The sequence below is a fragment of the Carassius gibelio genome, chromosome B5 (assembly GCF_023724105.1).
Source record: "Carassius gibelio isolate Cgi1373 ecotype wild population from Czech Republic chromosome B5, carGib1.2-hapl.c, whole genome shotgun sequence".
Taxonomy (NCBI): Eukaryota; Metazoa; Chordata; class Actinopteri; order Cypriniformes; family Cyprinidae; genus Carassius; species Carassius gibelio.
In genome coordinates, this window is record NC_068400.1 from 17,270,679 (window position 1) to 17,295,877 (window position 25,199).

At 37.2% G+C, this 25,199-nt stretch overlaps 1 protein-coding gene across 2 annotated transcripts in view; it reads right to left on the reverse strand.

Annotated features, from left to right (window-relative positions):
- The window catches only part of rgs3a (regulator of G protein signaling 3a), a 181,509-nt gene extending 167,504 nt beyond the window's left edge, over window positions 1–14,005 (reverse strand). The window contains exons 1-2 of one of the 2 annotated variants that reach the window (XM_052556605.1): window positions 13,857–14,005; window positions 10,384–10,451 (exon numbers count right to left, since the gene is read on the reverse strand). In XM_052556605.1, the coding sequence (XP_052412565.1) occupies window positions 10,384–10,398 (15 nt within the window). In that variant the 5' untranslated portion in view covers window positions 10,399–10,451; window positions 13,857–14,005. The remainder of the gene's footprint in view (window positions 1–10,383; window positions 10,452–13,856) is intronic. The other variant, XM_052556606.1, reaches the window with a different exon arrangement.
- Window positions 14,006–25,199: the final 11,194 nt, after the last annotated feature.

Below are 25,199 nucleotides of genomic sequence, written 5' to 3' on the forward strand. Positions count from 1 at the left end.
GAGTAAATGATAAATGTATCCTGACCACTTGTAATCAGATCACTGAAAATGCTCTAAAATACTGTATAAACAGAGCCTGTCTTACACTTGATGAATTCCTGTGATAAGTTGTGGTCATCAAGAAGCTGCAATCAATATGCAATATGCACAGCTGTACCAGATAAGATTATTGCTGTACCCTAAGTGACTACAGTAGGCCTACATTACTGGTTTTAATTTAGAGCTTTAGGGTTAGACTAGAAAATTTCAGTCTTCCATCATTCATCCTTGTTTGTCAACTGTCAGTTAAAGAACTAGCGTTTTCACAACAGTGGCACATACACTGTTTGGTCAGAGGACTTCTTGTAGTATGACTTCTTGCAATCAAAGACTCTTGGTGCAGGTTCATAGCAATACCTTAAAGCACTGATAATGACATTCATACATTATTTAAGTGTGGATTAAGTCTCCAAATATTTTTGAGGTTCACTGTATGTGGATCTATCCGAAGTTGGCATGTATGGAGTAAGATAAGCGTCACACTTTATTTTGGCAACCAATTCTAATTATTAATTATGACTTTTTCCCTCCAGAAACTCCTTATTTGCTGATTATTAATAATTAGTAAGGTAGTTGTTAAATTTAGGTACTGCATGGGGTCTAATTAAAGGCGCAATATGTAATTTTTCTGCTTTAAAAATAGCAGAAATCACTATATCTATGTTATATATATTTTTTAGTTGTGTACTTACATCATCCCGACAGTTTCCACGAACTTTCAAATCCGGAGAAACTTATAGTTTAATTCGAAGACATGGCACGTTTCTTTATTTCGGTTTTGTCGCCCGTCTATGACGTCATATAAACTTTGACCCCTCTAGTTTATCTAACTTCCTGCGGAATCGCCAAATACAAAGGTGAACAGAAACAAAGACGAGACACAGAAGAAAAAGTAGTAGCCTTTATCGAGACTATTATATTTTATATTTATATTGTTTATATTCGTATTTAAACCTCAATCAATAACTTAGTTATGGATCATGATTATGCTTTGCCTGAACGTTCTGTGAAGCGCAAACGCACGGGTGAAATAAATGACCCGAGATGGTTTTGGGACAAGAGAAGCAACAAGACACGGGTAAATATTGGAGTTGCATTTCCAAGATAGAGAGAGCTTCGTGACAAGCTGAAACTACAGAGAGATGCCGAACTCGCTTGCATTCTGATAAACAGGTATGCATCCATTCAGCTAACTTTATATATCCGTATATTTTGTGAAACGATGATGTCTTGTGTAAAACGCAAACGGACTAGCTCTCATGTAAATCTACATTTGTTCTATATCTAGCTGAATAAAGTAGCTTCAAATGCAGTTCTCTAACTTGTTCGATATCATAGTATAACGTAATTATAATTATTAACAAAAGGCGGCCGTGTTTTTTAACATATATTACTACTAACTAGATGGAATATTGACTTGATAGGGGTCTCATAATTCATATAGACGGTTTCATCGGGCGCACGGTCGTGTATATCTGTCTGGCTGCGGTGCCTTCTACAAACGCAGTTAAAGGCAAGGTGATGAGTAGACTGAAGTTGGGCTCAGGTGGTTGTGCTGCAGGATGTGTTTCCCATACATTTATTTATTTTTTGAGACTCGCCACAATTTTAAAACTGATCTTTTTTCAAAAAGACTTCATTGAGTAACGTTGCGTACCGCACGTTTAATAATAATAATAATTCCTTACATTTATGTTTGAATATCAAAACGAGGCACAGGTGTTTTTATATCGCTGTATTTCTGAAGGAAGACTTGCATGTTATATGCCTGATAGCAGCGTGTGAGCGTACCAGCTCTGCTTCGTTTACAGCTGTTACTGGGGAAACCTCTATTTCTCGAGCTTTATGTCTATGCTTTAAAACATCTCCTGTTGGCAAATAATGAATTTGCATTTTCATTAAGTCCGCCTGATCCACGCAGCAAACATTTTGTTTGTTATCAAAAAATATCTACTCTAGAGGGACTTTGCTGTTGTTATTGATTCTATTTGGAAGTCTACCGGAAGTTAAGTTATGTCCACAAAAGCGTTCATGCGCAGTAACGTTTGTTTATGTTGTTGCCGTTGAAACCGTCTATATCTCCCCGTTCGAAAAGACGTGATTGTCAAAATACTAAGTTAGAATGAGTGAGGAATGATAGGTCAACTCCCATGAGCCTTACGCTCTTTCCCGACGTCATCAAAGTACGTCTTATGTTCTTATTTTGATTGAGTGACCCCTGGTGGCCAAGAATTACATACTACACGTTTAAGGGATCTAAAAAAAGGACATGCAGAATAAGACATTAATATGTGCTTATAAAGTACTAATAAGCAGAATAAATAAATAAAACTGAGAAAAAAAAATATGCTTGAAGATGAATGCACTCATCTTAACTCATTTTAATTTCACAAAAATATTTTCTAAATGACTGCCAAAAAAAAAAAAAAGTCTGCTTTAAGAGTCTGCTCCCACGGTCACTTTGTGCCAACCTATCATATTTTAAAAGAATCAGATAAAAAAAAAAAACTTCTAAAAACCCATTGTAACCCTGGCAACCCTGTGGGCACAGTTTGGGCACAGTTCATTTTAAAGCTGCATGTATACACCAAAAAACTGAGGAGGGCAAGGCCATGAAAAGCACATAGAACACTGTTCTCAGAGGGACATTAAATGGACATTGAAGTCTTTTCAATCCATCATCACATCACCTCTATTGAGAATTCACAAGGCATTTTCTCTTCCATTAAAAAACTGGGATTAGAGAAGAGGGAATGTCTCCTGTTAGCCCTGCATGAAGAAGCACTTTAAACTTTGAATACTCTCAGTAGAAAGAGTGATCAAGCACTGCTTTGTTATTCAGGGTGAACCATAGACCTTGTTTTTGAAGGGCATGGCCTGAATTTGAAAGTGATGCCAACAAAATACCAAAATAATTTATGTAACTATGATTTTATTTGGATTTTAAGTCTCCTAATGGGTATATTATCATATAAGTCACCACTAGAATGTTAATTATTGGAAATCCAAATCATGACTACGGTCTTATACTTCCTATTTTATTTTTTTTATTTTTTTCATTACTTTAAAAGTGTGATCACACCATTAAAAGTGTGGTTATACAGGATGTAAAGCCTGGGGGGACATGATGAAAATAATATACACTGTAAAAAATTTCTTGTTGTTTTTACAAAAACTTTTTGGCAGCTGTGGTTGCCAGAATAATTTTGTAAAAATACAGAAAACTGTAAACACATTTACGTCAAAAACTGTTAATTTTACAATATAAAGCTGTAATTTACAAACAAGAAAATGTGAATATAAACCAGTAAATTCAACAACACACAAAATTAAATCTGTTTTGTACCTTGAAAATACTGACAACCACCATAATAATAAAGATGGTACTGTATAAGAGAAAGCCACATGAAGTATCAAAGCTCATCACAAGTAGCTTCACCACAAGCAGAAGTATATATTAACATATAGAAGGTGCACATTTATGGAAACACAAAACACCATCATGGTAACACACGTGATACTTAAATAATGCAAAAAACTTTCATTAAGCAACAGAAGATGTAACATAAAGCTCAAATGTACATAACTGATAACAAGAACTATTTAAAAACATGATTATTTAAACAAAATACTTTCAAACGTGGAGTGTCACGCAGGGAATTCTGGGAATATCAGTTTACAGTTTTAGACTGTAAATTATACATTGATTTGTTCTTTTTTTACTTCTAAAAGCTGTATAATTAACAGAATTTTACTGTAAATTTACATTAAATGCTTTGTTAAATCTTTTACAGTTTTTCCCTGTATATAGTACGGGAACTTACTGTTAACCTATTATCAGTTTTTTTCCGTAGCGTTTTTACAAAATTTTACAGTTAAAATTACACTTATTTTTTACAGTGTATATATATAATATATATATTTAAATGCTATTGCATTCCCCAAGAAACTTTTCATTGAAATATAGTTATTTTTTTCTCATATCTACTTTTATTTCCAATAGTTTTGCATTTGCTTGCAAAAGCATTTCAGTATGTTTTTTTCTTCCAATCTCTTTTTATTTCCATAAGAAGTTTTACATTTGCTTGCAATGTTTCTCCAAGGAATGCGAAAGTTTTTTTTTTTAAGATGATTTCAATCATTCTTACAAGGTTATCTATATTTTATTAGAGCCCAGACTGAAACTTCAACTGAAACTACGTTTTTTATTATTAAATTCTTGTTCTGTTTTTAAAGAAACATTAATTTGTTTCCTTTTTTAATTAAAATTCAAGTATCCATGTGTTTTTAAACCTTCAGGCCTAAATGCCTTCACTGCTGCTTCTCATGACCCTGGTTCACCCTTATGACTAAGGCTTCAGGTCAGAGACACTCCTCCACATGTGATGAGCCAGGGCTGTCAGATCCTTTTACCTTGTCCCTTGTTGAGCAGAGTGAGCCAGGGCCAATTTAGAGTGAAAGGGCTAAAAAGAGAAGCCTCAATGAGCTTTTCAGATAAGAAAGAAAAGGCCAGAGAGGAAGAAGCCAGCTAAAAGCCTGCAGAAGAGAGGGCCAGCAGACTCCTCAAGCTACTAGGGATTCTTGTTTTTAAATTAATTTGTATTTTGATTAGTTTTACTGGCAAGTTTGGTAGTTAGTTAGGAGCAGAAAGAGTGAAGATTTTGGATTAAGCTTTCTCCTCTAGCATACTGGGCTATTTGATAGGATAGCAAGATAACAAGAAAGCTGCCTAAGCTTTTGGACATGGCCACTGGCTATTGCTTGGAGGGAAGAAGTTGCTGATCCTTGATGAAAAGTAATTGTCCCTGCACATGCAAAATTTCAATTTAGCAGACTATCTCTGCGTCCAGGTTTCTTCCAAAATAGTAAAAATAAAAAACGTAAAATAACACCACCAGAACAAAAGCTCTCTAGGTCATAATGCACACACAAAGTAAATTTTACAGTGCGATTTGCCTTCCATCCAAAGTCAAAAGAGAGAACACACTATGACATGCAGAGAGCTTTCTCCGTTCCATTGCCTTTTACAGTTTTATAAGTGTCAAGATAAATAATATTTCAGCTTGAGACCAATGTATTTTGCCTCTTGTGCCTCCTCTAGATGTTTCTGAAAGGATAATCTGCATTTTGTGTATGCATGAATATTAACTGTGTTATCCATTATTAGTAACCCTGCAGAGCATCATGGTTTACATGCAAACAAGCTTTAAATGTGAAAAAAAAACGTTTGGTTTAGTAAACAATTATGCATCTTGTACCATAACGAAGTACAGTGTTTCCACCAAGTTACAAATTGTCAAAAGAAAAGCTGCCTGAAGCTAGAATAAAGTGTTTTCAACAAATGCAAAGGACTGTTGACCATTGACAAAGCATTAGTTCACAATGATCCTCACCTGTATTCACGAATCAAGAAAGAAGCATTGAGAATCCGATATTTTTGAGACAGATGTAGATCAAATTAAGATGGTATCATAGACCCCTACTGATATTGTCTGGCAAAGCATAAGTGTCTTGATCACAGTATCTACCAGAAGGCTGAATATGGAAATACAGATGGCTTGTCATGTACTGTATTCCTTTGCCTGAGATCACAGATCAGGAACTGAAGAAATATCAGCTAATTTACACATTCTTCTGTATTTCCGATATAAAAGAAGTTGCTCTTAATATAGACAGCCAGCACAGATAACAATAAAAGTCCATGAGCTGTAAAGAGTTTTTGTAAATATTGTGAAATATTTCAATTCAAAATTCTTTCAGATTAATTGTTTCTCATGTGGCGGTCTCTAAAAACAAATTGACATAGCACCTCAGTAATAAAACGTATACATTTGGATGATGATTTATTCAAAGTGTAGGGACGAGTTCTGTGGTTTTATGAACCCAAGAATGCACTGCTCACGTGTACAGTTAATAATTAATGCAACCTCTTATTTACAGGTAAGTATAAAACTGTTTGGTTTATATTTTTAATGTAGCCTATATAATTGTACGTAATATATTAAAATTGCATTGCAATGTTTTGTAATGTTTGCATGCTTTTTTTTTTTTGTGGAGCGGTTGATGAAATATAGTTCTTGTAAATGCATTCCAACATTTCAGTAACAACTTTACATCTAAAATCCATGCAAATCACAGCGAAGCTCAAGAGTTACCATATGGTGCCTTGCAGTGGTCAAAAAGGATTTAAACATTGAATTTTAAAATTGCTTGTAAACTGATGTGGATTCGGACTGCAAATAAATTACCACACAACCTTGGTGTTTGTCAAAATACAGTAGGTAAGTCATGTTGCGATTTTTATGTGGGTGGTAGGAGATAAACCCTGACATTCTGGATTCGGATGGCAATAAAATCACAGACTAAACCCTGTAAATGTTGAAAATAGGTCAATTCCCTGTGAAAAAAAAATACTATATGAATAAGGCTTATGCAAGATTAATGATAAATGTAACAGGATTGTGTGTTGTGGGGAACTAAACTGAAAATTTAATTCAAGTTCAGAAAAGCAGTGTTGCAAGAAATTCACTCAGGCCAGCCTTTCAAAAATCTGTGGTGAAAAAACAGGAAAGGTGAACCCTTTGTTTACAGCAGTTATGTTGGCTGACACGAGGGCTTAACAACTTTACAGAGTAAACACCACCTGGCATTAATGATTCAAGATTCAAGCACTCTCAAGCACTGAATCAAATACACTTGAGGTGTCTTCTCAACATCAGAGTTTGTCAGGACAACTGCCAAATTACATCATCTTACATACACCAGGACAAGAATGGTCAGGAGTATGCAATGCAACAAAACCACAAAGATGCTAGCAAAAGAAACAAAGACAACAAACAAAGCCTACAGGAACTCATGTTAGAGCAGTCAAGGAAACGAATGTCCTGTGGCTTCACTGGAGAAAGACCTCTTATTTCTGCTGCTCAATCATCTGGCCATTTATCTGCTTCTAAATCAGACAAACTACACCAGCAATGTAGTTTTGGCGACACACTATTTAACACAATCAGAATCGTATGTCTTCTTGTCAAAACATTGAAGACTGGTACTCACCCCCCAGTACCGACTTAGCAGCGCAGTATTGCACAGTGTTTATCAATGTTTTCTAGTTGTGCTCTTACTTTATATCTCAGCTCTGTACAACAAGAGCATGGACTGACCCATGTCAGGCAGCAGCAGCAGCACCTCCTCCACTGTCAGTATATCCTCTTTAAACCCTCTTTAAATCTACTCTGAGACATGTTCTAACTTAAATATATTAAACAATTAGACAGATCCAAGAACAGCTTATCTGACCCAACCACTTCCTCCCTCAATGCTACTCCGTGAAAACATGTAACATACAAGTCATGGACCTCCTTTATGGTGTCTGTTGTTCTTATGGAGCTTGAATGTAACTTTTCACAGTACTGTAGATTCCATTGTCAAAAAAAGAGCAGTGTCAATATAGCCAATTTTGTTTAAAAAAAAAAAAAAAGAATGAAAGAAACTTAATTTGGAAAGCATGTTGGTGAGTAAGACCATTATTGGCTTCTCCAGACATGGAAGGGGGGAGTAGAGCACAGTCTCGGGAGTACCCCCCGGGCTGCTATGGGCGATGAGGGTATGTGATGAGTGGGGTGTGGCCGAGAGCCGTGGGAATGGAGCAAGGCCAGTGTAGTAATTGAAAATGAGCGACACCTTCACCATTCACCAGTCTCAAGTCCCACGGAGGAGCTCCAGAAGGATTAAAAGGAGGAGTAATGAAAATGAAGGATGAGAGAGGAACAGTCCTTGATTTTATTTTGTGTTTTGTTTCTGTTTTGTGTTTATTTTGTTATTGATGTTTTATTTAAACTTAATTTAAATTTTATTGTATATTTATTTTAATGTCTTAAACTGCCGATCTTGTTACTGTGCTAATTAATAGTGTTTTTACTATATTTTGAATTTTAATATTCATTGCAGAGTTGATGTTATACGACTGGTTCAGTAAATTGCTGGCCGACTCATTGATCAGCTGTAAAACAGTGTTCCTGTCCAAATTCCCTATAAAATCTTAAATGATTCCCCTTTGAGCTAAATTGACCTGTTTCCCTTAAAGTCAGCTATCACAGTAAACCATTCTCTCGAAGCTGGCCAATCCATCGGAAGGAACGACCTGAATGTTAAGTTCTTGAAGGGTGCACAGAGGCTGAATCCTCCTCACCCTAAAGCTACATGAATGAATATTAAAAGTGGCAGTGTACGTACAATGACAATAAACTTAGAGCAGAATGTATTGCGGTTTTAGATGAAGGATAGCTGGCTGTTAAGCAGTCTGATGGCTTGAAGATGTTGCTGTTCTTCATTCTGGTTGTCCATGATCATATGGAACGTAAGCTACTGCCCGATGGCAGTGTGGAAAACGGGATGAGCAGGGTGAGTGGGGTCCTTGATGATGCTGCAGGCCTTTCTCAAGCAGCTAGTTTGATAGATGCCCTGAAGGCTGTAAGTTTATGTCCAATGATGAGCTCTGCTGTTCTCACCACTTTCTGAAGTCCTTTGCAGTCGAAAGAAGAGCAGTTCCTGTACCATATAGTGATACAGCCTGTCAGAATGCTTTCTATAGTGCAGCGGTAGAAATTGGACATAATGTTAGAGGAGATGCCAAACCTCTTCATCCTCCACAGGAAGTAGAGATGCTGAAGGGCTGTTCTCACTATGGTCTCTGAGTGTAGGCTCAAGGAAAAATCCTCGGAGATCTTAACTGTCTTTACTTTATCTCCATTGATGTGAATGGGAACTTGACCCTCTCTCTGTGACTTCCTGAAGTCCACAATCATCGTGTTGGTCTTGCTGATGTTTAGAGAGAGATTGTTTTCAGCACACCATGCTATGAGTGCATTAACCTCATCTCTGTAAGATGTCTCATGGCAGTTAGTGATGAGTCCTAGGACAATAGTATCATCAGAAAATTTGAGGATGATGTTGGAGCTATACTTAGGACAGGCCTTCTGGACATGTCCGTGGATGCCATCTGGACCTGGAATTTTCCGGCTGTTGACTCTCTTGAGGCCTTACTCTCTTCAAGTGTGGTTAGAACCAAAGGGCAGGTGTCAAGGTCAGCAGGTATTTTCACAGCAGGGAATGTGTTGTCTGTCTCAAAGCGAGCATAGAATGTATTGAGCTCATCCGGTAAGGAGGCAGACAAAGACACGACACTGCTATTCCTTCCGTAGATATAGCGCAAACTGCTCCACAGGTGTTGGGGGTCAAAACCATGATATTCTGACTACACTCTGTCCAGAAAGTCTCTTTTGGCTGATTTGATAGTTTTTTGAAGATCATACCTAGAGTTATTGTAAGCAGTTAGATCCACAGAGTTGAAGGCAGCAGTTCATGCTCTTAACCTTGCATGCACCTCACCGTTGACCCATGGTTTCCGGTTTGGAAATGACTTAACATTAATGGATGGGACAACATCCTCTGTGCATTTGTTCATGTAGTTTATCACAGAATCTGTCTATTCATGTATGTTGTCTCCTGCTGCATCTCGAAACATCTGCCAGTCTGTGGATTCAAAGCAGTCCTACCAATCCTGGTGAGCAAGGTCCAAACATGCTCTGTCCAGTAAGGGCTCTGAAAGAATACTTAGAGCATTCTAGTCTGTTTAGACAGACTGAGCAGTGTTTTGTTTGTTTTGGTGACCACCATAAAGGACTGTCGGCCAGAAAGCAGTGACTTTCTTGCTGGATCATCAATGTGTTAGCCTTGGCTTATGCCTCAGAAAGCTTGCAATGCCTTGCAATGTCAGGGCCCATCCCACAAGAGGGATGGCCTCCTCCTGGGCGTGGTCCAGTGGAATTTCTATTGGTGTGAGATCTGTGCGGCCACCGGTTGGTCATCCAGGTCCACATTTGCCAGATTCTATAATTTAGACGTCCCTGCTACACAGGCGCAAGTTATTTCAGTTTAATGTACCACTCTTCCCCCTTAGGCAAAGCTGGTTATATTAGTGTTTCTCAGCTAATAGCTTGGGACACAATATGCACATGTTCTTAGGGGTCCTTATTAGTGCTCAGAGACTGGGCTTGCAGAGCAGGATGTTTTAACTGACGTGAAGTAAACTATGCTACTGTATCTTAGCTTCTGAAGAATCAAAGCAACAATATCTGGGATATCATTTTACAAGGTTATACACAGAACGCATGACATACAAATCTGAAGAATGATGACCATCAACAAATTTAAAATAATTAGCTCTTAACATTATCAGAAAAAAATAACTAACAATAATGACAAAACATTCTAGGGTCACTTTCAGACAATAAGCCTCACACAACAGAAGGAAAAAAAAAGCTTGCAAGGAAAGTTGTCACTCACCGTTAAGCATTGCATATTCTCAGGGTTAGCAGAGTTGGAGACAGCAGCATGGTTTGCTGTAGCAGCTTCTGAGGACATATAAACAAATGAGTCATGGGCTTTGTCTTTCTCACACACGCTTGCTACAGAAACTTGAAAATTTGCGTAGGTGGAAATTTTGAGTTCCTTGCTTTTCTGTTCTTCTTCCCCTAAGCAAACAAATTATTGCTTATTGCTGGGGATAGAGCAACTTGCCCATCTAACAATCTGAGCATTCAAATGGTTGCTGTTATGGTTTGATTAAAAAGGCATACACTGGGGTTAAAATAATGGCATAGGCACAGAATCACTTGCAAAAGCTTCACCGTCAAATACTGGAATGAGCTGCCAACCGCAATCACACCTGAAACAGCTGAAGATTCACCTTTTCTGCCATTACTTTACCAATCCATACTTGGAATTTTGTATACTGTAAATATTGTTGGCTTGTAAGAAAAACTGTTCTGCATTTGTAAATCGCATTAGGAAAAAATGTAACCTCTACACCCAAAAAAACACCCAATTGTACAAAACATATATTATCAATGTATTTAAAATGTTTTCAAATCATGAGTAGCTTTGCCATAATTAATTACAATAACAGTTATTTTTTTCCTTGTTTTTATAGAAGGCAGAACAGTAAGACACTCCCTCCCCTGCTCTGATTTTAGGTCTCCTGGGACAGTCAAGAGACCTTGATGAAAACTGGCAGGCAACTCCCCGTCCTCACTGTGCTCACAACATAACATACAACTGAATATCAGCATCTCAACTGAGTCCCAGTTCCTCTTCAGCAGAGAGAATATCTTGTAATTTTCAGAGCTCGTCAGAGAAGTAATTATACTTTTTATGCCTTAAAGGTACAATTTGTAAGATATTTGCAGTAAAATATCCAAAAACCACTAGGCTAGTGTTATATATTTTGTCCAGCTGATTACTAACAATATCTCTAATGTTTTCAACTACTTGTAAATCATGAGAAAATTCCCATTCTAAACATTGACACGGGGCAGTGCAGTCGCCTGTCAATGACGTTAGTTACCCTTTGTTACCGCCTTTACTGACGTAGAAACCACATGACAACAGTGTCGTGGACAAATGCGGAAGTAAGTTAGTGTCTAGCGTCCAGCAAACCATTAGCTTGCTTCAAGCAGTTCCTTATTTACTTCTTCTTGCAGGTTTTATGGTGGATTGTGTTACTTATTTATGGAAATAATTACTGTTTACCGGCTGCCGCTGGTTTTGTCGACAAGGACAGCTCCCGTAAACGTAAGTGTACGGGCCAACCAAACGACCCAAGAAGAGTTTTGGGACAAGAGAGAAATAGTGAGGATCAATATCGGTGTTGCATTTTGCCTGTGTTTTAATCATTTGTTGGCTTTTAAATTAAGGTCCTGAGATACTTGGAGCGAGTGTGATGGTGTGATGTAATTTCGAAAAAAATCAGGCCAAAACAAAGTTTGCTCAAGCTGGTAAAGCCTTCAAACTACCATTGGTCCATGGCAATTATGTTATTGGTAGGAATGATCTAGGGCTTTGCCTTCTATGTCGTGGAAATGTTATCAGATAATTTTTTTCTGTTAAGTCCATCAAGGTAAGACTTGAGTAAAAATATGAACACAATAGAAAGTTATGATTATAAAGAAAGTAGCACTTTTATTAGTGTAAAGCTGCTTGCTTTAAAGCAATCTTTTATATGAACTAATTTAACATGATTTGACTGAAGTGTCAAATTGCAGCATTCTGCAAGCATATCCACACAGGGTTTCTGAGCTCCTGTTTTCTCTCACCACTGTCATTTTTGTTGGCTGTTGGTGTACCACTGGTGGCCTAGGGAGAGGATGTGCCAGCTTAAGGTGTGTGTGTGTGTGTGGGTGGGTGGGTGTGGGTGTGTGTATATGTATATAAATTTATGTATATAAATTTGTGTATATAAATTTACCTCAAACAATTCTTCCTACCATATTGGAGGAAAACAAGTTGCATGTTTAATTGTCAGTCGTGGGTCACTTTGAAAACTTACCGGAAATACCAGACCATCTGGGGACTTTTGGCATTTGGCTCTTTTCAACATACTGTGGTTTGGGACAAACCTACTCTCACAAACTATTTAGGGTGGATTGTACACACATTGGGGCAGAGGGTAGTTTCAAAGCTGAACTCAGAGCCATCATGGGAGTTGCTCAGTGTGCATTTCATTTCTAGTGTTCGTTTAATTCTGGTTTATACTAACGCAGGACCTTCCACAGACTGCACATGCAGCTCATTGTGCCTGAGGCATTTGTACTTCACATTTTGACATTCAGTGGAGTTGAAGAACCATGTTAGCTTTTCATTTGGAAGATACAAAATCTAGGACATGCATAGCTGGTGCAGACGTGGCGTCTGAACTGCAGTTCATTTTACTTACAATGCATTAAAGTTACATGTTACAATACTGTTTTGCATTACTGGTATTTCGAGGCATGTGTAGAGAGATACTGCCATGCAACATCACTCCCATAACACTGACCTGTGCACACAAAGATGAAAATTCCTTTCGATTTCAGCATGCATTTGAGAAAAAAAAAAGAAAAAAAAAGTAACAATTTTAAAATAAATAAATAAATCTGCAGACAGGCTGTGAGTTTCTGACAACTACTTGTCACAAAGAGAAATAAAAGAAGCCAAGCAGTATTTGTGTTTTCAAACAGCTCTTCAATCCTTTTTATTTTTTATTTTTTTTATTTTTTTTACATGAACAGGTGGCATTCCGAATAAACATGTTTATCTTGACAAATTACAGTGATGAACATTTATCTTGGTGTGAACGCGCCTGAACCCTCACACAAACTATTTAAACAAAATATTTAAGATATTTAATTTGTATTTTTTTAACAGTTGGAAATGTTTGTTGGTTCTCGCAATGTTAAACGTCAGGTTTTATTATCCTGAAGGCTATGTAGGCAAAACCACATACACTGCCTGTGCGCAAACATTATGCAATCTACCCACACTAAAAAATGCATTAAAGAGCAGCTTGGCCCACTTTTGTGTGAAGGGTATCAACAATTTAAAAAGGCTTAGGCAACTTGAAAATTTGACAGTGACAAATCAGAGCAAAAGAGAAAATTAGAGACCCAGAGAGGGACAGATGCTTATTAATGATTCAGATCTTCATGTTAATCTATTCAGCAGTTACAAGTCACTGACATACTGACATCAAGAGTTAGTGAGTTCTGTTATCTCAGCCCCAGCCACAAAGAAAATGCAAAAACAGACGCTGAATAAAATGTATAGAAGATGCAGCTTGTAAATGACAGTACCATGACTAAGACAAGCTTCCACAAAAGCAAGCTTAAACCTCACCAAAACATCTTTTAGACTCATAAAGAATAGAAAGGCTGTGCTCCATCAATGACTAATGTAACGCACTCATTAAACATGCATCAAAGACAGAACGAGAGATCACTCACCTAGTCACTGCTGACACACACTCTGATGTTCAGACAGATGTTGAGAGTGTGGAAATTATTCCCTCAAACTCAGTTTCAACATTGACGTGAGCAAAAATATTATCAGACTCCAGGAGCAGGGCGCTGCTGACTCTAAACTCTGAGTAAATGCCACAGGGTGTGTATGATTCTCAATGATGTGTGTGGCTTGTCCAGCCCCCTCCCTCCCTCCCTCCATCCATCCTCTCTCGATCCCCATATAACCAATTTTAATCCTCCACTCACCCAGCAGACTCTTGGAGTCTGTGCTTAATTCTGCCTACATCTTCTTCCAGAGGGGTTTAAAAACATCACATATCTATATCCTGCAAGGTTATTTTAGCTTTTATTTCATTTTCCATTTGTTATTCATTTTTAAGCTAGCACTTTTATTTTTAAAGCCATTTTGCTGTATGTATTTATCATAGTTATTACAATAGCTGGGTAATAACTGGAACTAACCCTGAACCTATCCCAAAATATAACCTTAACCATATAGTTACCATAAATTACCAAGTACTTTCTTGTACACTGTAAGTGCACACACTGTGAAATAAAGTGCAACCGAAATTATTTTAGGCTTGCATTAAGTAATTAAGCTTGCAGACTTTTTAAGTATGTTTAATACATATATTTTTCATGTATTCGTAGCTATTCGTAGCTTGGCATTTACACTGTTACAACTGTTTCCTTCCATTCTGTGCAATCAAAAAAGTGAAACCTTTGCACAAAGGCCATGGTGACTGAGCAGAGTTTTTATGTGTTATAATGAGTGACGATCTGGAATTTGTTATTTTTAACGTTGTGCTCTGTGCCCGAAGGCAAGAGTGTGATGTTCTCTCTTGAACTGTCACATTCTCCAAGCTCACTCCAATCTACATTCAAAATCTACAGCAAAAAAAGAAAAAGAAAAGATAAAAGCAAATGTATCACCACTACTGATATTTACATAAATATCTATATTTACATAAATATCTGCACTTTGTTTTATTAAAATAAGTTATATGTGGGCAGAATTATATCTGGGAAATATGCAGAGCCAAAAAGTATAGATATTACCACTAGACCATCACACCACAATATCTATATTAAGGCAAAACAAATATATATATATTATGTAGATTTATGCCACTTATCTAGAATGATCGTAAAAGATATTTTGAACACTTCAGTGGGTCAGGAAGAATGAATCATGAATCATTAGTGTGTAAGGATTTAATGACAACTCATGTCAAAAATAGGCATTCGCCATGGTCTTAAACTATATTTTTAATGATTTCTGGATATTTCTAATTCTAATTCACTAACCCCAAAATGTATTTATAGCTCTAAAGTATGGTACAGCATTAAACCTCATGATCTGAGCTCTTTTGTGCCGCATAGATTTGATCCCATGAACAGGGACAATAATCGTCTGTAAAAGCATCTTAACAGAGTGGACAGATATCTGCAGGCGGTGGGGGAGGGACTGAGAGAGATAGGATGTGGATTGACAGATGTCAGGCTGAGACAGAGAAAACGGAAGATAATAGAGGAAGAGGAGGGGAGGAAGAGGCAGGAGGTCGAATGGGTAACTGCTGGAGTCTCTCTGTGATACCTCACATAATCTGCTAATTAGTAAACTAAGGCAATTAAATATTCATTCAGCCAGATGCAAGCTCCAACATAATCAGCTCAACCCACTAATTCACAGAAGAAAATATAACACTGAACATTTATCATGAACATTTATATAACAGACCTGTCAATTAGCTCCAGTGTTTACTTGTTAATCTGGTTATTTTTGTTAGGTTACATTCAGTTTACAGTTGCTTAAAATCTCTGGTCGTATAAATGTAACCATTATATTTCTGTCACATCAGTCTCATGCTAACATGAGTAATGTTTACATTTTATGATTATATTTCTGAAAAGCATGATGAATACAGTATTTACAGAATAGGATTAGGGCAAGTAATTATAAAAAATAAAACCATCTGGAGATTAAAATCATTATAAAGATCAAACTCATTCATTTCAAGAAAAAAAGTCAAAATAAAATGTTGAGATAAAACTCATCAATTATCTTGTTGGACAGTGCCAAACAGTGTCTGCAGTGGTGTAGGTTAGCGAGTGATGCACACAGATGTAGGTTTTGAATTCAAACTTACTTTTCTTCATTACATATCACTTAGGAAAAGTGGAAATCAATTGCCTAATGAATGTTTAATAATAATGTATTGATTAGGTGTAGGCAAGGCTAAAGGAAGGGCATGGTGTCCAAATAATACAATATCTATTTGAGAATTCACCTAAACTACATGTCGTTGGTCTGTGGGAGGAAACCAGAGTACCTGGCATAAACCCACACTGACACAGAGAGAACATGCAAACTCCAAACAGAAAGGCCTCCTGTCCGGGCTCAAACCAGGGACTTGCTGTGAGACAACAGTGCTTACCACCGAGCCAATGTGCAGCCACCAAAAACATCACAAAAAAAGAGTCCTTATACATAAAATAAAATAAACGACTGTAACAGAACAATCCTTAGGAGTGGATTCCAGACTTTCCATAACACAAAAATTTATATAAAAAAGTCCTGTGTGGAGGGTCTGTAGTGGGTCTGGAGACAGAAGGGAACAGGGAGTCAAGGTGAAGCTGGAGGAGCTGGTGTCTCGGGTAGAGCCAGTCAGGCTAGAAGCCAGGGAAGAGCTGGTGAGTCAGAGGGCTAGAGAGGAGCCAACAGAGCAGGTGACCAGGGTGGAGTCGGAGAAGTGGGTGGTCAGGGCAGATGGAGCAGAAGACCACCAAGGTGGATCAGGTAGAGCAGTAAGACACCACAGTGGGCCGGACAGAACTGTAACACCGAGTGTACTGTACAGAGGTTAGAAACGGCCTTTGTGGCTGTAACAGGACAAGAGCAAAGAGTTCAGAGATGCCCTCTGTGCAACATAGCAGGCAGAGAGCTTGAGAATGGCCTCCTTGGCTATGGCAGAACATGCAAAGGGCTCAGAGATGACCTCTTTGACCACAACTGGACAGGCAAAGGGTTCAAAGGAGGTCGTCACCTCGGGAGGGTCAAGAGAAGTTTATGCAGCCCACACACATAAGATGGCGACAGCCATCACAGAATGCGCAGCCAATGGTGAAAGGATCTTTGGGACCAATGGGCATTGCATAACAGAACTACAGTCCACGGGACTTGAGAGCAGAGTCCGCTGGGACTGAGAGCATTGATACCAAAAAACTAACCAGACTAACCTGCTACTTGTGCCAGCTACCATTCATCTTGGCTGTACTTTCTGCAAAGGTGCACATAAGAACTCTGGCATGATGGCCATGACAGCTGGAGACTCTGGTGTGGCTGCCATGACAGGACAAGGTTCTGAAGTGGTGGTCAATTTCACAATTCTCCAGCGCAATATCTTTTACATTGATAAATGTATAAATGTGTGCTCTATGAAGCACTTTACATTTTAAAAGAGCATGTCTAACACATATATGAGTACAACAAAAAAAAGATCCTCAGAGATGTCAATGCCCAAGTCTTGCTCCCAGGACTCTTTAAGAGAGCCGGTGCAAGATGGAGATAAGGAACTAATTTTAACATAAATAACAGATATTAGCTATCTTTGGCCAGAGTCCAGAGTAAAAAAATGATTAAGTAAAGCTTTTGAATACAATTAGGAAAATAAAAAAGATGAGTTTTAGGTAGGTTGAATTTGACAGGGATGAAAAAGATGAAAAGACTTAAATTTTCATATAAGTTATCGGAGACCTTCAGTTGACTAACAGTGAAAGACAACACATGAACCAAGGGTGTGTGTAGGAAATTTGATGCAACTGATGCAAAACAACAGTATTAGTGGGTTATTCAAAATGTTGTATACCTCAATAGGAGATGAGACCATCATGGGGAGTAAAGAATAAGAGTAGTAAGACAGCTCGGTATGAACGCAGGGGGTGCACATGTCAAGACCTTTAAAGCCAACCCAGTATATTATGCAATTTAATAATGTTATTTGCCCATATATAACACAGAAAATCACTGGAATGTGCTGAAAAAGATATAAACATTTTGGCAGAATCACTATTTTGATAAGATTCATCCCAGACAGCAAGCAGTTTCGGCCCAGAACCGGCCCACATCTGGCCCGTGTGAAATCCATGCGGAAACTGCTTGCTGTCTGGGATATTGCCCACTAAAGAAAGAGGAAGGGATGCTCATCCGTCCATTTCTAATTTGCATTTGTCCATTAGTGGCTGAAAGCTCTTAATGAAAAGATCCTTGAGAAAGCTAGTAATGAATAGCCATAAATATTTCCACCCATCAGCGACTAACTTAAGAGGAAATGTAGAATAAAGGAGAGTACAATTAAATGTTTTAATTTTACATTTAATATTTCCATTTTCACACAGTACAAAGGCTTCAACTTAAATACAATTTCTCTTTTTTTGTACTCCTCTTTATGTTTTTTCTCTGTGTGAGACCATTGTTATTCAGAGAGATATATAAAAGAATTATAGGTGAGGTAGCCAAGCACTCTTACTAGAACATCTCATTCTAGTGTTTAATACTGATGAGGTCTCTAGCCTACAAGCCTCTCAAGGACTGAACTAGGAAGGACCCAGCCTCGGTAGAATGCAGCCTTCCATTTGAGACCCACCCAGTGACTAGAAGACCAGAGAATTATTGTAAATCACTGTTACTTTTTTCTCAGCAGAAGATTGAGTCCACAGTGGAATCATACAGGAGTACATTTCTTTTCAATTTATTATAAAATTCTATGACAGATTTCAAGATTGTTCTGTTGTTACCAAGTTTACCAGGTAAACACTACACATGACAAAAGGCAATTCCGACCAAACTGTCGGCTTTTTCATTTTGTTATTAAACAAGCAAGCACAAACTATACAAGAGCAGCAGAAGATTGACAAATTAACACAAATTTTAATCAAAATAATCCACACAAGAGATAATCAAAACGGGCAGGGAAACACACATTAATATAAACGGCAAAGAATACATGAATACTAAATACATTACAGACGTTAAAGACACAGATGAACTAACTCAAGTAATCAAGGGGAAACAGAAACTAGGTCAAAGAACAAAACTAGACAGGCAAAAAAATTCACTCATCCATTTCAACCATTCTTTTAAGTGGACTATTGAGTGGACTAATGTAGGAAATACAGTATAGGAATCCATTCTGAAATAACCCGTTAATCTTCTTCTCTGTCTCTCTGTCTCTCTCTCTCTCACTCTCTCTATTTATCTATTTTTGTGGTTTATTTAATTCCAGATTAATCTCTTGATAGTCTATTCTCTCTTCATTATTTATTATATATTCCCAATAATATGTGCTATTATACATATTGATTGTATTATGCACTGAAATCACGTATGAATGTATTAAAATGTGTTAAAATGCATGAAATGCTCACAGCTTCAGCTTTATGATTTCATACATGGTCTCCTGTGACTCAAAATCTGTTCTTTGCTAGCAGTGGAATTGGAGCGCAGTAATTGTGGCACATTTGAGGAGGTGAAGGGGAAAACCCCGCAGTGTTTTGTAGTGTAACCCTCACAGACACAGACCAGAGGAATCTGATTTGAATCATTGGGTGAAGGGTAGCTAATGTATTCCCAGCTTTCCATGGCAAATAAAAGCAATGAAACTATTCGAGACATGTTAGACATGTACTATAATGTACAGCTTGGTTACATCTCCTTTATATAACATTTTGGATGACTTCTATATTGTAGTTATATGTAATTGTAAAATAATTTAATATTTTGTAGATTCAACTTTGACGGTTGTAACAACAACAACAACAAAAAATAGACATACCATGAGTACAGGTACTGCATCCATTGCATCTAGCATCTGAAATGCCCCCAACTTTGGGTAACACTTTATTTTGTTAGTTCACGTTATTCTACTACATGTCAACTAGCATTCATTAGAGTATTAATAGTGTCTGCTTAATATCTTCTAACACTTTATTTTGATGGGTCCACAAAAACATATTGACAAGTATCAACTTCTTCTGACCCTAAACCTAACCTAACAGCCTAATTGGAGAGTTAGTAGACAAGTAGTTGCAAATTAATGAAAATTAGTTGACATTAGCTGCAAAGTTTCTTATAGTTAGTAGATTGTCTAGTGGACTATCAAAATAAAGTGTGACCCAACTTGGAAACTTGCAGCTTTCTGAAAGTTCAGAAATTCCATAATTATGACTTTGTAGTAGCATTCATGTGCATTCATCTCTTAAATATAATATTTCCAACCTTTCTTGATAGGGTGGCCAGACATCCCGTATTCCCAGGACAGTCCCATATTTCAGCTCTATTTTTAATGTCCAATTTCTGCGATCGGTTCTCTTTGCGCAATTGTCAAATAGACACACACAGCAGTCAAAATGTCCAATATATATATATATATATATATATATATATATATATATGAAGAGTTTGGTTCCAAATCACGATAAACGATAAAAAAAAATATTGTGTAACATATGTCGATTCGATTAGGGTTACAGCTAAACTCAGAACAGCAGAACAGTGTGTCTGTTTTGAAGAAGCCTGGATTATAGGAAAGTAAATCCTGTGACTTTGTGTGTTGTGCTCAGTTTGGAAGTAAACTGAATCTGCTTAAAGGATATTATCAAATTATTTCGGCATTGCCCTTTGAGGCTGTATTCTTATTGGGTTATGCATTTCGGTCCTCGGAATGACCTGTCCACATTTCAATGAATTGTGTCATCTCAGATTAAGATTTCGGTGTTGTTTACCTCAGTGATGTTGTACTCACATATCAGTGTATATTACATTTTTAAAGAGTTGAAGCACTCCGTATCTGATTTGTGGAATGAAGGCATTTGGTTAATTTAGCAAACTGTGACTTTTTCCAAGCAATGGTTGGTTACTTGGGTAAAATTATGTGATAAAAAATTTTGGGGGATAATATTGTAAGATAGTGAGGACAAGTTTGACCTGTGTAAGCTCAGCTGTGAGATGTGGGCCAATGATAATTTTCTGCCTCTGATGGAATAAACAAGAACTCATGCACTTTCTGGTTATGGTCAGATGTCAGTATAACACTACACACATAAACAAATGTACTTTATTGGGGGTCATTTTTACCCAAATGCTGAGTTGAGACCGCTAAGGATGTTGGGTTGAAAATTGGTCTTGATCTAATGTTATAACCCAGTGGTGTGTTGGGAACACGGACGTGCACGGAAGAGAACTGCATGTCATGTTAACATCGGACGACACCAGTGCGAGAATTTTCCACCATTTTCTCAGTGGAAGTGAGTGAAAGACATTTATGGTAAAGATTAAAAAAGTAAAGTCATTATACATTGTTTGTGTCTGGGAGTATTTTGTAACTTAATGGAAGGCAGAAATAGTCCATAAAGAGCTTAGCATTATATTGGAAAAAAATGGAGAGGTTCAGTTGTGGTGAGAAAGCAATCTGATCCAACGGACCAACTAACCAGGCTATATCACAATGTATATGTAATTTCTGTGAAAAGCATTAGCTTTGCTGTTTTGCTAATACCTGTTTTTTAAACCCAACCGTTGGGTTACACATATTGGGTCAATATGTTGGGTTATCTTAAAATTTGTTGGGTAATTTTTTTTCGTCGTTGGGTTATTTTTAACCCAACTGTTGGGTTAAATATGTTTCCCGCTTCACTCCTGTTCAAATGTTAACGGTCCAGTCAGAGACTCAGCGCGGACATCAGTGGCAGTCTGCCTGATTATGAATGGTAGCATAAGTAACTGTTAATATAATCGTATGATGTATATAACTGTCATAACATTAAGTAATGTGTTTATACTTATGTTTTAAACAATTGACTTTTTTGTGAAGGAAAAAATGCAACAATAGAATTTCTGCCTGTTAACTGAAACATTTCAAGCTAAGTAAACTATTTAAATTAATGATACATAACGTTTTCAATTTTACTTAGACCCATGACTTCCGAAAATGATGAAAAAGAACAAATGAGGTGAAATAAGTGTATTGTTGCATTCCGTCCAACAAAGCTTCCTTTCATTTACAGTGTACTTTTGTTCCTCCCTACAAGTCCAAATCAGTTAACGGGTTAAGGGTGGTAAAATTTACTCACATTAGCTGCAAATATTGCCACAAATATTCTGGAGGGAGTGAAAACTGATTTAGTCTGTGTCTTAGTGCAAATGATAGTAGATCCCCACAAAGATTGTAAAAATGTAAACTGTAAGCTTAGCTTTTTTTTTTTTACTTGTCTGTAAAATCTCTGTATTTTTGTCATTTAAAGGCCTTTAAAACCCTTCCTGCCATCCGCACAATACCACACTAATGGAAAAATGGTGTGCACATCATTCACGGAAATGAAGCGGTCCTTCATTGACATTCAACCTGTAAGTAAAAGCAACACTTAAAATTACAGTGCCCTTTGTAGTCAAGTCACCTTTATTTATTTTGTATAAGACAAACGTTGTACAATACAAATAGTTCCAATAAGATATTTTGAATAAAAAAATCATGACAGAATTTTCATTTTTGGGTAAATTATCACTTAAATTCATTTAAATTCACTCATTTGTAAAGTGAGTGTATCAATGAAATATCATCACAATGCATGTTAACTGAACTTTTTTTTTATTCTTTTAAGGTTGGCACAAATTAGTGCTGTACTTGAATCATGAGGCAAGCCAGAATCCACGTGTCCTGGTGCTAGGTGACAAGGAAAACTCCTCGCAAGATTTTATTATTTTAAACGGGGAGGCAATGGAACAGAAGACGATACTACAAGCAGTCGATCTGTGTTTTAAACTTTTCTTTGTATACAACATCTACTACCCAAAGTCCTCTGCTCATATTTGAGAGTTTTTGTAACACACAGTCTTCAATAGTTTCTTCTGCACACTGTCTCCTGCTTAAAAACTTTTTATTTAGTAATCAGTAAAAAAAAAAATTATTTTATTGATTATCAGTAGGTCCAACAGTATATTTTTTTATTATTATTAAGTGAAAGTGAAAGTGAAGTGACATTCAGCCAAGTATGGTGACCCATACTCAGAATTTGTGCTCTGCATTTAACCCATCCGAAATGCACACACACAGAGCAGTGAACACACACACACACACTGTGAGCACACACCCGGAGCAGTGGGCAGCCATTTATGCTGCGGCGCCCGGGGAGCAGTTGGGGGTTCGATGCCTTGCTCAAGGGCACCTAAGTCATGGTATTGAAGGTGGAGAGAGAGCTGTTCATGCACTCCCCCCACCCACAATTCCGTCCGGCCCGAGACTAGAACTCACAACCCTTCGATTGGGAGTCCAACCCTCTAACCATTAGGCCACGACTTCCCCACAAGATTATTACATGATTTTATTATTATTTTTTGTTTTATTATATGTTATGTTCATTTTATTTGAAAGTTGTAATATTTGCTAAGTATGGTAACCCATATTCGGAATTGGTGCTCTGCATTTAACCCATCCAAGTGCACACACACAGCACTGAGAAGTGAACACACACCCGGAGCATTGGACAGCTATAGATCCAGCATCCGGAGAGCAACTGGGGGTTCAGTGCCTTGCTCAAGGACACTTCAGCCATGAGTATTGAGGGTGGAAGAGAGTGCTCATCATTAACTCCCTCCACCTACAACTCCTGCCAGCACAGAGATTCAAAATCGCAACTTTTGGGTTACAGTTCTAACTCTCTAAACATTAGCCATAGCTGTGAACTGTATTTGCACATTTGTGTGTTTTGATATGAATATGAATCGAAACATTTGTACATCTTGAAAATGTCAGTTGTATTTTTACACATTCTTGTACATTTAAATAAAATATTTTAAAATATATTTGTAAATGTGTTACTTGCATATTAAAATAAAATCTGTTACAACAAAGTAGTTTCAAAATATGGTTGTATTAAGTCATTTTTAATAAAAATACTGATGTTAATTAATATAAATAATTAACTCAACTGTTGGGTAACTTTTAACCCAACAGGATTTTAACCCAATGGGTTGGGTTGAAATAACCCATAGATGGGAAGGTGCTATACCAACCCATAGTTGGGTTACTCGTTGGGTTATTTTCAACCCAACATTTTTTAGTGTGTGTGAATGTCTAAGGGTGAGCATGTGGTCGCCATTCAAAATCAAAGCACACTTTTTCATTTCACAATGCCGTCTTATTGCTCTTCTTCTTACTAGGTTTGTTTAAAAAAACATTTCCAGATGAATCCTGGACTTCTGCTCAAAATGATAAATTAATATAACGACAGCTACAAAAAAAAAAAAAAAATCAGCATATTAGAATGATTTCTGAAGCATCATTTGACAATGAAGATTGGAGTTATGATGCTAACGATTCAGCTTTGCATCACAGAAATAAATTCTATTTGAACGTATATTAATTTAAGAAGCACTCTCATTGATTTGATTCTGGAGCTGGGCCTGGTGCAATTCAACCTATTCTTATATCATCGCTGTCTTCTCCATGTAGTTTTTGATAGGGAATTTCTAGAACCTAGAGTTTGGAGCTTGATGAAGCTTGATCTCCATACTGCCATACTAATCATGCTTACCGATATTACATTATTAATGAGAAAATCTTTTGAAGCCTGCAAACTCTTACTAATACCAGCATTAATGATTGATTGTTTTTAAAGATAGGTTCCTAATTGCTTCCCAAATAATTGTGGGCACATTAGTTGGGCTACACATCTTTTTAACAGACTTTAAAAATAAGTGGAATAGTGCTGTAAAGTGGTCTTACAACATGGGATTTTATGCTATATCCAAATATAATATAATGTAGCTCAACTCTGAAAGATATACAATTCCAGTGTAGAGTCTCTCTAAATTCCCGGATTGAGGATCAGACAATCATTTAAAAGCAACTTGAAATGGTGTACATGATTCCAGCTGCAGCCGAAAAGGAAAGATGGAGCAAATTTAATAGAAAGTATCGAGAAAGGTAATGGGGCCCTTGCAACACAGAACCCTGACTCACACTTCCCCATCATCACAGCATGTGCTCCATTCACCATTACTGCGTTAAAAAAGTAAGTCAACTTCAGGGGTAAACATTAAACTCTCTTATTTTGAGCCATGCATCATTCTGCCTGTCACAATATGTTAAATACACAATCTCGTTACTTTTTCTGAACTTCAAAGGAAGTCCAATTAAATATTGTTATGCTGTGATTCATCTTGCAGCTGTTTGGTTTGGTTCAAGTCTTTTTAAATGCCAGTGGAGAAAATCACTGGGAGAAATAAATCTGAAACTTGCGCTGGTAAAAGTTTTCTTTGACGTGCTC